This window comes from Amblyomma maculatum, chromosome 2 (genome assembly GCF_055883805.1).
Source record: "Amblyomma maculatum isolate TAMU_Amacu chromosome 2, ASM5588380v1, whole genome shotgun sequence".
In the NCBI taxonomy this organism is placed as follows: domain Eukaryota; kingdom Metazoa; phylum Arthropoda; class Arachnida; order Ixodida; family Ixodidae; genus Amblyomma; species Amblyomma maculatum.
In genome coordinates this window covers 61,298,774-61,313,578 of record NC_139345.1, presented here as the reverse complement: position 1 = coordinate 61,313,578, position 14,805 = coordinate 61,298,774, and the positions used below count along the sequence as shown (strand labels likewise).

The following is a 14,805-nucleotide window of genomic DNA, read 5'->3' as shown; positions in this document are numbered from 1 at the left end:
AGCGAGGTCTCAAGTCGTGACAGAGTTGACGCGATAATCACCGGGTGCGCTGCGCCATGGAGGAGTTTGTTTTCGTGTCTCTTTTATTTTACGACCTAACACTCAGCCGGTAAAAGCGAAGAAAGGAACTTTATAGTTACTCTTTAGTAGTTCCCTGGTTGCAGCGCTTCTTGCATTATACCACTTGCCTCCTTAGCGCTTCCTTTTGCACTGCGGTGAGCAAGAAGGAAGTGCCAGCCCAAACTGACCTTTTGAAGACACTACAAAATCACCAGTGACTGTAGGCATTTCCTCGCTGTCGAATGGGTGCTTCCTTTAGATCGTGGGGCTAGCGCACGGGCGGGTGGCTCCGGTCTCCCTCAAGCAGAACGGCGACATCTTTTACAAAAACCTGTTCTTGCGTGTAATATTTGTGCGTCTCCGTATTGCCATTTGCATAATCCTACCGCGTGTGTTAGTCAGCAGAAGTTAAACAGTAGTGACTTTTTATTTTTTTGAGCTGCAGCTCCTGCCCTGTTAAGACATTTAGAATATTTAGATAGTCTACTTTACTTCTCGAATTTTTTTCTTCATGATCACCCGATTTAGTTTCTGTAGAAGGAGGAGCTGTCTCAATCTCAATGAGGGCAGCACCTCCTGCAGGCACATGCGAACATTAAAAAGAAAAACAATAAAATGTCGCCCTTGTTTCATTGCTTTTATGAGCTGGTAAGAACGAAACAAAAAGTTTAATGGTATCTTAGATGTCCCTTCAGAGGAGAATGGCGAAAGCCTACCTTTCCTCTTCTATCACTTGCCTCTCATAGTTTGCTCTTATCCGCGTTCGTTGCAGTGCTACACATAATTTGTTTACAGGAAAGGAGAGGCGAAGTATCTGTCACACTTTCTCCGACAAGTGTGAGCTTGGACGGTACACCATCGCTCCTGTCACGTGGCGTGAATTCCTTAGCGCGCGTTCAAGTGTGGCATTTGCAGATGGCAAGAATGCTAGACAAGAACTTATCTCATGGAATCCCGCGGAATATGACAGATCTCGCGCACGGGATTTCGTTCCATGAACCTAGAAAGGCCTTCGCCTTAAAAATTATTCAAGGCGTATGCATGAAGGGCTGTCTCCCACGCAATTCCATTCAGCCAGTTGTCAGTGACATAATGTATAGACTAACAAAGAAGGATTAGATGACTGGGTGCATGAGTTGGCGTGTCGCGGTATGATTAATAATTGATTGATTGATTGATTGATTGATTGATTGATTGATTGATTGATTGATTGATTGATTGATTGATTGATTGATTGATTGATTGATTGATTGATTGATTGATTGATTGATTGAATAAGCGAATGAGTGAATGAATGAACGAGTGAATGCGTGAGTGAGTGAGTGAATGAGTGAGTGAATGAGTGAGTGAGTGAGTGAGTGAGTGAGTGAGTGAGTGAGTGAGTGAGTGAGTGAGTGAGTGAGTGAGTGAGTGAGTGAGTGAGTGAGTGAGTGAGTGAGTGAGTGAGTGAGTGAGTGAGTGAGTGAGTGAGTGAGTGAGTGAGTGAGTGAGTGAATCCATCATCATCGCCATCATCAGCCGAACTATGCCTACTTCACGGTGAAGTCCTCTCCCACTTTCCTTTAATTAACCCAGTCCTGTGCTAGCTGCATCCACTTGACCCCAGCGAATTGCTTAATCTCATCTACTCACCTAATTTCCTGCCACCCCCTGCTACGCTTTCCTTCCCTTGGAATCCAATTAGTTACTCTTAGAGACCATCGGTTATCCACTTTTCGAACTACATGCCTTGCCGATGCCCATTTCTTCTTAATTTCGACTAGAATGTCAGTAACATGAGTTATTTCTCTGACACACTCTGCACGCTTCCCATTCCTTAACGTTACACCTAACATTTTTCGTTCCACGGCCCTCTGCGTTGTCCTCAACTTAAGTAGAACCCTTTTTGTTAACTTTCATGTTTCAGCGCCATAGCTCAGTAGCGGTAGGATGCAACTGTTATACACTTTCCTCTTGAGTGATGCCGGTAAGCTGCAAGTAATTATGTTTGAGCACCTTCCAAATGCGCTCTATCCCAATCTCATTCTCCTAGTTATTTCCCTTTCGTGGTCCGGGTCTGTGGTCCCTACCTGTCCTAAGTAGACATACTCGTCAACCCCTTCCAACGCTTCGCTACCTATCTTAATCTTCTGTTTCCTTTCCCAGGCTATTCAGCATTATCTTAGTCTTCTGTATATTAATCTTTCGGCCTACCTTTCTGCTTCTCCTGTCTAGATCATTTATCATTAGCTGCAGTTGGTCCCCTGAGTTACTTAACAAGGCAATGTCATCAGAGAATCGTGGATTAATGAGATATTCTCCATCGACCCTGGTGCCTAGCTGCTCCCATTCCATGCCTTTGAATACACTCTCCAAGCAAGCTGTAAATAGCTCTGGGGAGATCGTGTCTCCTTGCCTAACACCTTTCTTAACTGGAATTTTATCACTTTCTTTATGCAGAACTATGGTTGCTGTGCAGCCCATTGTAGATAACTTTCAATACTTTCACATATGGCTCGCCTATACCCTTATCTCGCAATGCCTGCATGACCGCTGAGGTTTCGACCGAGTAAAATACCATCCATGAGTGGGCAAACAACAAATGAGTAAGAGAAGTGAGGTAGAGATTCAGCAAAATGAAGTTAGTTTAAAGTCAAGCGGGGGAAAGAGCAAAGAGTGAATGACCGAGTCAGACAGTGAAGTTGGTGATACAGTGATAAGACAGTGAATGAGGAAGTCAGAAATATATGGAGGAGTGATTCAAGATTGGAGCGAGCAGACAGTGAATTAGTAGCCAACGAAGCAGTGAGTCCATATTCAAAAATTTTGAGATTTTATGAAATGATTTCGAACGTAATCTGAACGCAACAGTGTTAGATGTTCCGTTCTCCAGAAATTCTGGCTTCCGATTTTTCGGCGTCGGCGTCGTGAGCGAGAAATCGTGTGCAAAGCTCTGAGGGGTGGCAGCTGACACGGCCAGGAACTGATTGGTCGTAAGGGTTGTGCAATGTCACGCTACCACGCGATATGTTCGATTTCAGATAAGAGCGTGTGAAAGCAGAGGGCAAAATTCCAATGGATTCAGTAAAGTTAGTGAACGATTCAGTGAAAACAAGTGAGCCTGAAGTGAAATAGGTGAGTGAATAGGGAGCGAACCAGTGAACCATGGTTCACTGGTTCGCTTTCTAGTCACTGAAGTGAGTGATTGAGTGAAAAGAGAGTGAATGAGCACGCCATTGAAACGAGTGAGAAGGATTGAGTGAGCAGAGTAAATAATTTGCCACTTAGTGTAGTGAATGGATAAATTAGTGAGCGCGCAGACAGTTAATGAGTCAATTAGTTATGTGAAGTGAGCGAGCGAGTGATTCGGAGAAATGAAGTGGTTGAATGAGTGTCACTGAGGCCTAGACTGAAGGACAAGACAAAAGAAAAGCATAGACAAGCGACGGATCTCATGCTCGCACATTACAAAATAATATGCGGCCAGAACAAAACGTAGAGCCGAAACAAGTGGACGCATGTACAATGCATTGCGGTGCTTATATTTGAAAAAATGTATATACGCAAGCCTCGGATCCAGCTTTTCAACTCCGCTTTGCATAAACATCGCTTTTGAACCGACTTCCGGTTCAAGAAAACTGCCGACTCTGCTGAAACTTTCCCCAGATTTCTTCGTTCCACTTCCGCAAGCCCGAAAGAAAACACTTCGAAAGTAACGCCGAAAAAAAACGCACTTTCCTCCCTCGTGCACTGCTGCCTGCGTCGGCAGTTTCGTCATCTTGATCGTGATCGACGACATCCAGATCAAAGTAAAGCACGTCCACAAAACAGACTCGTTTCAGAAAGGCGCGCTCGAATGGTGTAGTTGCCGCTATCAGCCGAGACCCAAGCGATCAGTCGTAACATGTCGGCGCTCGAAGGCGAGACGAGGAAGCTTTGTACGTCCGCAACCTCTTCGGCGATGCACTGCTCCGCCGATCGATGGCGACCCTTTGTGCTCGGCTGGTTCGGAAGAGCTCCATGTTTTATGCACTACTGTTGACCGTACAGTACAGAACTAAAGAAGAACTGTACAGTGGTAGGAACCTCAGTTCGCCGCGAACATTTGGACTAGAAGGTTTGTTTATGTCAACAGCGGTCTCCGACCACCACAAGAACGCTTGTCAAAACACCGAAGCCGCTGCGCGAAGTGGCACTGTTATCGCTTTCTGTTTAGGTTCTTGGAGGCCCTTTTTGTTCCTTCCGTTAATTTGGTGCCTGCCTTTTGTTAACAAGCCTTCACTTCCTTCCGTCTCCAATCGCCGTGTAAAGTGTTGACACTTGTCTGAAATAAACTGCACAGAGAAAAAGTAACGTGAGTCTTAGGGAAGGGACCCTTGCCGCATCTCTGCTGCATTATGAGAAAGGTATAAAGTATCAACTGAAAATTAAAAAAACATGCTAGAGCATCCTTTCTATTTCCACTCTCTCCGGCCCAATTCGGTCGGCATTTTTATCAAACAAACTCTGCAGCCCAACGCTCACAGTGCACGTGAGCTCATCATGCACTATATAGATTTCACTTCAAAACACCGTGCGCCGGCCGCTCAAAGGACGTTCGGAACGCTGTGCGCAAGCAGCTTTTCTCGGGCGTAAACTTAGAACGGGTTGGTTTACCCAGACGATAGCTAAACATTATAGCTGCTGTTTGCAAAAGCCCGGACCACAGCAGTCCACTTGTGCTCGCGAACCAAACGTCTCGTCTATGGCCATTAGCTGCGGCACTACCTACTGATTGAATAAAATTGTTATAGGAGCTTCATCAGTGGCTTTTGACAGAGCTATCCCTCACGTGGCGTTTGGGCGAATCGGTCTTCTTCTTAAATAGGTGTAATTTCAGGCGCTCTCATAGGGTGATACAATACAAATGAAGCCTCCTCAAGGCTTGCCGCAGCCACTGGATATTTTGTTCGTGTGTTCGTGGCCCCTTGCAGTTTGTCTCGAAGAAGAGGTTCCCACCTCAAAGAAGAAATCCGAGTTGGCAGTTCATGCAGTGTCACGCAGTATCGTGACGTCACACAATTTACTAGCCAACCAGTGCCCTCTCACGTCACCTACCAACTACCACCTGCGAAAGCCATGCTTGCGATGTTTCGTTCACAACGCCGACTACACGGGATTTTCTGCATAGCCGAGCCTTTAGCGTAATTGCTTTAAAATGTGAGTTTATGGAATACAGTCCCTGTTCAACTTTATTGTCGCATATTCTTGCCCCGTCAAACCATGGCGCCTGCTGATGACGCTGCGTTATCGAAATCGCGTCGTAATCGGAAAGCAGCTGCGCCACCATGAGCAAGAGCCGAGACCGTCTTGTTCAGCCTGTGGCGGCTGGTAAAGACTTATTAACCTGACAAATTTCCACCTCTGGCGCGAACACATAACCACGCTTTTGAGAGAGAGAGAGAGAGAGAGAGCATAACTGGCGAGAGTTCCAACTGCTACATTTTACACGTGGTCTACTCTTGAAGACGTCATTTTTCTCAGAGTCTATGCTCCTCATTGGGACAATCTAATCTCGTGTAGCAGGATATATGCGGGGGTTTTCAAGGGCGGTTCTGACAACACTGCGTTTGAGCCCCAAATCACACTCGTATTTGAAAAGTTCGAAACGTCGGATTGTTTGAAAACATCAAGTGGTGCGGAACACCGATACCTCAAACATCACCTGCACCTGTGCCTTATATCAAACACTGCGCGGGATGCCTTGCCAGATACGCGTCGTCGGCGTCAGCGCTTTTGCGATCGCCCAGCGATGCGCGCCGTCTGCACCCGTTCTGCCAGTGCATTTTAAAACACGGCGCTAATGAAACCGGAAGCGCTTTGGGGGCTCACTAACTTTTTGGGACGTTAAACCCCTTAAACCAAACCAAGCCAACTAACACCATCAGGGACCATCAGGGACCACGTTTGTCAACAGACTTCGAAACCGTGTGTATTACCAGTTGTCTAACCTAGACAGCTGGCTTGCCAGCGGCACTACACTTTCACTTTGGAGACTGATATATTCCAACTCTTCCGCCTCTTTTACATCCGCCGCGGTGCCTCAGTGGTCTGCGCACTATGCTACTGAGTCGAAGCACCCGAGCGTGAATCCTGCTTCGACAGCTTCATTTAAATGGAAGCGAAGTACAAACACATTAGTGTACTCTGCGATGCCAATCCAAGTTACAGATTCGCAGGTGGTCGATATTATTGCGCATCCCTCCATTACGGCGCCTCCTTCTCTGTCTTCTTTCATTCCCATCTGCCTCGCTTCTCTCACGGCATGGTTGAGTTGTCCGCTGAGAAGTGTAATTTACTGCACCTTTTAATTCCATCAAAATCAATTTTCATTGTCATCTTCTGTATATTCCCTCCGAGATGGGTTTTATATTATTTAAGGCCTCTCGGTTAATCTCATTTTTTACGGGTTAACACCTCGCCCTCTTCATTTCTCTTTTTCTGTCGTAACGAGAAGTATCAGAGGAGAGGAGGAGAGAAAAGTATTGGAGGAGAAACGAGACATGTCACGTTTTCGGTCATTTTCTTTTGCCCGTTCTTGCATACTCCGAGTATTCTTCCCCTCGCAGACAAGCTTTGTCAACTATGTGCTGGCGATCCTCACTGTGTCTCCTCTCTGCTTTCTTTCTATTATCTCGCTTGACGATAATGGCAAGAATGACTACCCTTACACAGAAAGGTAGCAAGACATTCTTTAGACCCATTGCCAAGACTGCAGCAGTAGTTTGGCTGCAGTATGAGATTTTCGCCGTATAGAAGCGTTGCCTTCTTCTAGTTAAACAGAACGTTTAATTTGAATTTATTGTTACGTGGTTGAAAGTGATGTAACGCTGCGAGATGATAGAAATAGGAAGAAGTGACGACATGATTTATTATGTTTTGATTATATGATGAAATGATGTAACGCTGCGAGATGATAGAAATAGGAAGAAGTGACGACATGATTTATTACGTTTTGATTATATGATGAAATATGAAGTGTCGTCTTGGCTCTAGCGGTCGTGACATCGCTTCGTCGTGGTGTCGGTAAGTTCCTGTCCAAGCTCCTCCTGTCCGTCTTTTATTGTGGTCAGGGCTTGCGATAGGGCTGGGGAGAGTGGCTGGTCAGGTCGAATCAAGTTAAGCTGGCCAGGAACGGGCGACAATGTCCAGGAAGCAGCAGCCGACGACCAACTCGAGCGGACGACTTCGCTCCAGGGACAGAACGAGGAGGGGCCCGCACCACCACCAAGATTTTACATCGTGGCAAGTGATGTTACGCGGCGGGATGATAGAAACAGGACTACATGATAACATAATTATGAAATATGCTTTAATGACCCGCGGGCCTGGCGCGAGCCCTCCGCCACACGCCATTTCCCGCTTTATCGCCTTGGTAACAATATATATTGTTAAGTAACAGTATACAAACAGCTAGGCCTATGCGAAAGTTAATAAATTTCCTTGGTCGGGCACATGGTCTGATACGTTTTGTACTGACAGCTAACCAAGACGAAAAACTTACTGTACCAAAAGCACTTTATTATATATTTTGATCACCACTTCACATTATTGTTCATTAAATGCTTTATGTTCCAGGAAAATAGTTCACTATAATAATTTCTACGGTGTGACCGTATCATTGATGTGTCCCCGTGTAACCATGTTCGTTTTTGTTTTGTTTTGTTTTTTTCTTTGCACGCTTGTTGGTGTATCATGATTACTGTATATGTACGACTCCTACAATGTCTCGCTCTGCGTGACAACACTGTATGTAAATATCGTTTTGTTATGCTTCGTGTTCTTTTTCACTGACCTGAGTTACCCTTCCCATCTGTAATGTACTCTGTACCCTGATGGTAACAAAGAAAAAATACCGAGTATCCTTCCTAACTGATACTGGGAGGCCTAAATGTGAAAATTCCAAGAGCACTGTGGAATCTACACTGCAGAAATGCGAAAGCCGGAGCGTCGCTAGTGAACACAGTGCATCACGTTTGCTCTCATTATCATGATCAACTAAATGCACCGTCATTATCATAGCTACTATCATCATTGTCCTTATCACTAACTGCAGCGTCATTGTCATCGCTACTATTATCCTCACGATAGATAAGGAGAATTATAATGCCACTTTCACGATTCCGGGCGTGGCGCAGCTGGTTAATGCCCTCGGCTGGGGATCCGAGGGATGGAGGTTCGATTTCCGGTGGAGACAGGGTTTTTATTTTTCCGATTGATAGGTGCCGCGGACACTCGCGGTCGACGCACGCACGGACGGACACGCTGGCGATCAATGGCCATCAAAGGCTTTCGTCTTACAATATCTACTGTAAATCTCACTTTGTCAGCGCCGCAGTGAACTAATCAGATTCGTAATCAGCGCCTACAGGCCATGTGAAATTATTAGCCTATACTTCTGTTGTTCTTGTTGGCGACACCAATGCACTACAATTCCTTACAAGATTATAGAACATTCATTATCAGAACCTCTTTTCATTGACGGCCTTCCTAAAGGCCCCATATTAACAGGACAGCATTTAAGACGCCCGTTCTCTAGAAAATCCGCCGTCGGCATTGTTGGCGTCGGCGATGTGAAATAAAAATCTCCGGTATGGCTCCGGCAGGTGGCAGATTGTGATTGGAGGGGCCGTACACTGATAAATCTTAGGATGCACGCCTGACATCCCGTGACCAGATGGCATGGCTAATTTGGCAGGACCTGCCACTCGGGCCTCTCCTTTCAGATGGGAAAGTGAGATCAGAAACCATCCTCTCCGGAACCCAGCATCCTGAGTTAGGCACCATACCCCCGGCACGTTTGTACCGCTTGGTTCAGCGGAGCTTTGCGTCTTTGTCAGGTGGCCTTTGGCTTTATTATATACGACTGTATATAATAAAGACTACGTGTGAAGTATGAGAGGAAGAAATTAAGTGATTAATAACAAGACGAGTACTGCGTCCACGTCTATACCAACGAGGATCTGACATAGTAGTCGAGAGGAGCGCTCTCGTGACATGGCCTTAAAGGCGGGGCTTAAGCACCCCCAGAAGATATTTTATTTTATTTATTTAATGCTACCAGCCGTCTTTCGGTGGCCAAATCGAAAACAGTACAGGTGTACATCGTTGAACACTGCGACATGATAAAACATAACATCAAACAGAAGAAGACACGATCATAGAACGAGCAACAACACGCTGAGTTACTTGGTAAAAAGTAAGCGCAAAACAAGAGTAACCGAGGACATTAGTCACGTTACGCCTATGAAAAAGAAGCGACAACAAATGAGACGAACTCTTCATTTGACAAGGGGAATACGTCACGCGAAAGCCTGTTTAATTCCGATATCGCTTTAGGAAAGCAAGAAAACTTATACGACGTTGCTCGGTACTAAGGCACGCGTCTGTCACTGTTCCAACTATTTTTTTTTCTTTTTTTTTTATGCAAGGCAGATTTGACTACTGTTGGCTGTGGTAGGGTGGATATCCTAGCCATAGTGTGGATATCGCGGGTTTTAACTTATGGATATTAGCAGGCACCAAAGCTGCCACAACACACTTGGGGTCCTGCATATGCTCCGGCCATGACAAGACGCCTTTCAAAGCGAAATGTGCGTCTTCGGAACCTGAAAGCGAATCAATGGACGAACATGCTTGTTCAAGTCGACCTAAAGACGCCGTCCATGCCCAGAAGCAACCGGTCATCGCGGAGCGCTAACGGGCAAGTTGCGAAGGTGTATGTAAACATGAGGGGAGGAAGAGAGGAGATTAGGAGATGTCAAGATGTCATCGCAGTGAATCTGGACGAGAGCATGTCGACATCTGCGGGCAGGTTCTGCACATTACGTGTTTTTTTTACAAACTTGTGTCAACACGACGCCGTTGCGCACGCTTCAGCGAGGCGAGGCTACCTGAATTTCCGTCGGAGGCGCTACAGCCTCTCCTGCTATAGGGCGCCTCAATAACTCCAGTCGCAGCAGCTACAACGCCGCAGTAAACAAACTGGACAAAATGACCTCCTACTTCACGACAGTCCAGACGCACTTGGCTCCCAGGGTATGATACTGGCGGGACATCTCCTATCGTTTCCTTCCTTAGCTACAACCCACCTGCTAGCACAATATCATGCCGTACTATGCCCAAGAAAAAATATAGTGCCTCCTCAGTACTCTTAACACGCTGACTTTCATGCCATCTAGGCCCAGCGCAGTTAAACGCAACTTTGCAGGATGTTACCTCTACAACTGCAGGTCGCCTCAGCGGCCTCTAGATCTCTCCGTTGTTGTCGCGCACAGTTCGCCGTTCATCATGACGTTCTCAGCGTAGCCAGATGGCTACGCTGCGTTGGAACTTTTCTGATCTATCGATGCCGCCACGGTGTCATGCACGCAGAGACAGCAATAACAGCGAAGTACCTCACCGAGGCACAACTAACGCGAACACCGGATGGAGAGTGACGACCGGTGCCCACCTGTTGTTCAACGTCGTCACGGGCCGATGCCGGCAAAAGCGTGACCGTGAGCACAATGTAGCCGAGGTCCTTGGCGTTGGCGTCTTCCGCCTTCCCGGACTCAGTCAGGTTGAGCAGTATGTCCGTCGGCCTGCAGCACAGAACGCGTAAACAGATGGCACAGTTTCCTTACCTCTGCTTCTCTCTTTCTTTTTTGTATTCGGTAACACAAGGATGGCATGTATGAAATAATAAAAAGATACAAAACTAACCTAACGACAGAACGACCGACTGTCATTAGCAGCTGACACTAACGCCTCCGTGATTTTAGTCAAGTCGGTTAAAGCAAACCAAAAAAAGGTACACATGCGCTCGTAACAGCGTCTAAGTCAGCCTGAATAAGAAGCTTCTTATTGAGTCCAGGTCCGAGACAACGCAGCGTCCCACTTTCGAGACGAATGTGCCCAGCCCCAGTCCAGGCATCCGAAATGCAGGACTTGACTGTATGTTCCACCAGTAAATGGCTTTCTTTCTTTTTCTTTTTTCACAACCTTTCTACCTGACATAGTGCGCAATGAACGCGTGCATTGTCTCATGTATGAAAAATTAATAGTGCCCACCACTCCAGATGTGTATGAGTTTTACATTACGAGTATTCCGTGAGCACTGTCATTAAACGACCACTGTAGTCCTTGTGAACAGTCAGGCAAAGTCAGTTTATTTGCCTCAAATACCCCTATTCAGGAATACACATAAGGGCTGGAGTTACAAATATTATAACACGTTGTTCATTGCAAAATCAGTTGAGCTATCTTTTGAAGAAACCTTGATGGAGAGGTGATGGTTGCGACTTGGTGGGGAAGGCCGTTCCAGACCGATGCGGCTCGGGAGAAAAAGCAAGCCTGAGAATGTTGCGGTATGAAAGTGTAGACGAAAAACTTGGTACGGATGACCTGTGCGTTGAGATATGCGCGTGTGGCGTGCGATATGTAAGGTGCCTAGTGAAATGCGCTATTGAAAAACTTGTGGGAAAAAAAAAAAAAACGGAGACGAAATACGACGGCAATGGAGTGAAGTGACAATTTACTTTCTGCGTACAAGAATTGTACACTCACATCGCATAAATTTGCGAAGTGAATGAACCTCGTAGGGTGATTTAAAACCATTCGGGGTTCGTCTTCAGATATTATTGATGTGAATCCCTGACAGGTGTTGCATATTTGACTTTAGATCTGATGAGACATTTATGTGCTAGTATAATTTCAAGTGCCTTGGCGCATTGTGAATGTGGCGTCTAAAGAATTCTAGCCTCTTGTTAGCCGATGAAATGATGTTGGTAGCGTGCACGTTCCAGATTCAATCGTTTGATAATGTGATGCCTCGGCACTTAAATTACTGCGCGTTTTATAGTAGTATATTACTGTTTGGTAAAGGTAGAAAGGATCACATTATTTGCCTCTTTATCCCATAATGGCCATGTATTTGCATTTACTGCGGTTGGAGGTTTAGATTTACCCAGGCTTCTTCCATCACCTGGGCGATGTTCTTGATAGGTTCCCCTTCTCGTAGACCTCCTCATAACACCGTTCGCTGTATTTAATTACGCTCGCCTGCAGCATGCAGTCAGCGTTATGAACGTAAGGGAAGCAGCGCGATCGATTCCTATACCAACGTCATTCGTTCCAAATGAATCAGGCCTATCCACAGCACCGTGTCTCCCAATAGGGAATACCGTGATAGCAGCGCGTAATAACCGGCGCTGCATCATTAGCGGCTCTACACCCAGAACGAGCGGCGTTTGCCGAAAGAGTGATAGAGGAACAGGACAATCCTTCTTTTTCCCTGTTGCCACCTTGCATCCAGGCGGCAGCGCACACGATGTGTTGCCGACAATCCCGACAGACAATGACGGCAACAATGTGCAGGCAGGAAAAAGCCCCCCCCCCCCCCCCCTCCCCATCTTCTCTGGTTGCCGATAACGAATATATGTCCTGCTCGTATCCTGCCCTGTTCATCCGTGCGGCATGGGGTTCGTGCCTGGGGCTCCTCGCGGTGTGCTACGTGCAATAACGGAATGAAAGCGGGCAGAGTGGAAAACTAGAAGCAATATGAGAGCGACCACTTTCTTAGGGCACTTTCACCGATTACCCACAAGTATGAGCGACAAGCGTACTTCTTTTCTTTTCTAAGTTGCTTCATAGGATAGATAAATTTGGGTGTTGACAGATAAAGCGTTTTTGTTTTGTTTTTCCTGTGTTGTGCACAACCGTATATACCGTCAGTTCACTCACTGATGCAATAAATGATTAGCCAAAAGTAATGCGAAACCACAACAGCTCGCCGGTGTTGCTGTCAACCCCATACAATGCTTAAGTTAAGTGTCGCACAGAAGTGAATAATAAGCGCACGTCGGACACGTACAGTTTTGGTCAAAAAGCATTTGGAACGCACGGTTTGCTTTTGTAGCCCCGCACTATATATGTAAAAACGTTTTGTAGAAAAATACAGAACTTTTCTGGTAGCTGTCCTGCCAGAAATTTTCTGTTCTGCCATCTATTCTGATTTAAATTTTTCTGTGATTTTACAGTTCTTTCTGTTTACAGCTGATGGAAATGTTTTTGTAAAATTTATTTTATGCTATATGACGTTTTCGGTTGTTTTTTTTATGATGCATCTCTCTCTCTCTCTCTCTCTCTCTCTCTCTATATATATATATATATATATATATATATATATATATATATATATATATATATATATATATATATATATATATTACTCGTCTTTCATTTCACATGTTTTTCTGCCTGTAACAACCATAAAATTGCGTTAAGCGCCAATTTCTTCAATGAGCACCATTTTTAAGGCGAACGCTTTGCTAACTCCATCTCACGAATATCTCTTGGCGCTGGCAATACTCGATGGCACCCATAATGTTGGCCGCCAAACAGCCATTGTCTAGTCACCGAAAGAAGGCAAGTGGAAAAATGCATAACATATACCACTGTAGCGGGAAGCCAACCAACAACGGACCTCAATGTGGCGCCACTAGTTATCTTTATTCCAATCGAAATTGTTACGCAGCCGATCGTCGAACAGCGCCTTCGGGGTTGTCATACCATTTCGCTTTCTATTCAGCATTTACCTACTACTTAAGTAAAAATCAGTTTGCCGTAGAAAATAGAACAGACGACAAAAATATACCGAATTGTTTACCTTCCAATCAAGGTTTCGGCTTGTAAAAAGAAAATAACTGTTTCTTTCGTGAACATATTTTGGTCAATGAAGTAGAGCAGATATACCCTGCACGGGGACAGAAATTTTCTTTCAAAATACTTGTAATTTCACACACATTTTTTACAGCGTGGCACCGCTGAATATTAAAATCTCCGTAGGCTAAAGAAGAGCCCTCAGCCTCAGCCTTTTAAAGGTCTTGAATTCTATAGGTGCCGAAATCACTCGGCTGTATATGATTCAAAATGAAACCATGGCACTACTACGTCCGCAGTGTGTACCTGTCAATCTCTAGCGTGTGCAGCTCTACAGCGGCGGCGCCCATAAAGTCGTCCTGGAGGCCGAAGTCGTAGTCGTAGACGCGCACCACCAGCGGGTCCCAGAGGTCGCGAACGGCCACCGTGAAGCACTCGTCCCAGTACGGGTCCAGCGAGCGGGACACGGTACGGCTGCGGTACACCTGCCGACCGCCCTGCTTGAACTTCACGTACGGGTCACTCGTGCCTGCATGATGTGCCGAAGTCTAGAGGAGTCGGAAGACACAAGAGCTTTCCGTCTGTAGTATAAAGCCAGTTACTTGCTCGATTCCCTTAAGCACCTAGCTAAATAGATTCCCGCGGCGCGCTTCGATATGATTGACTACTATAGAATCCCTAATAATGGCGTTATTTTCCTTGCCGTGAGCTGTGCGACCCTTCGCACAGCGCAGGTCACAATAGGGACATGGACACAGAAAGCAGGACGGCGTAGATCTGTGTGTAAGCCTCATTCTGCTGCGCCGTACTCTGCTCGACTGCAGATCAATTAGTTCAAACCGATGTATTGGGTTGTTAACCCGTCCAAAACCAACTGACGGGTGGCAGTAGAGGCGTTAATCATTTCGGCTTTTATAAAATAAATATTACAGATGGCAAATGGTCATGGCGCGCGAGTCATGATAGTGCGACCAGAAAGAGGCTACACTTGTTCCACGCAACACGTTTTCTTCTGATGCTACGAAAGAAAGGAGTTTTAGCATCATATCGTGCTCCGTAAGGCATTGTGGAGCCCTAGAGAGTTTG

The 14,805-nt window shown here is 45.8% G+C and overlaps 1 protein-coding gene across 1 annotated transcript in view; it reads right to left on the bottom strand.

The window, feature by feature from the left end:
• The window catches only part of LOC146198785 (multiple C2 and transmembrane domain-containing protein 1-like), a 213,380-nt gene that overhangs the window by 67,381 nt on the left and 131,194 nt on the right, over nucleotides 1-14,805 (bottom strand). Inside the window, 2 exon segments of the mRNA XM_084594277.1 lie at nucleotides 10,532-10,661; nucleotides 14,026-14,248. Of these exon segments, the coding sequence (XP_084450403.1) occupies nucleotides 10,532-10,661; nucleotides 14,026-14,248 (353 nt within the window).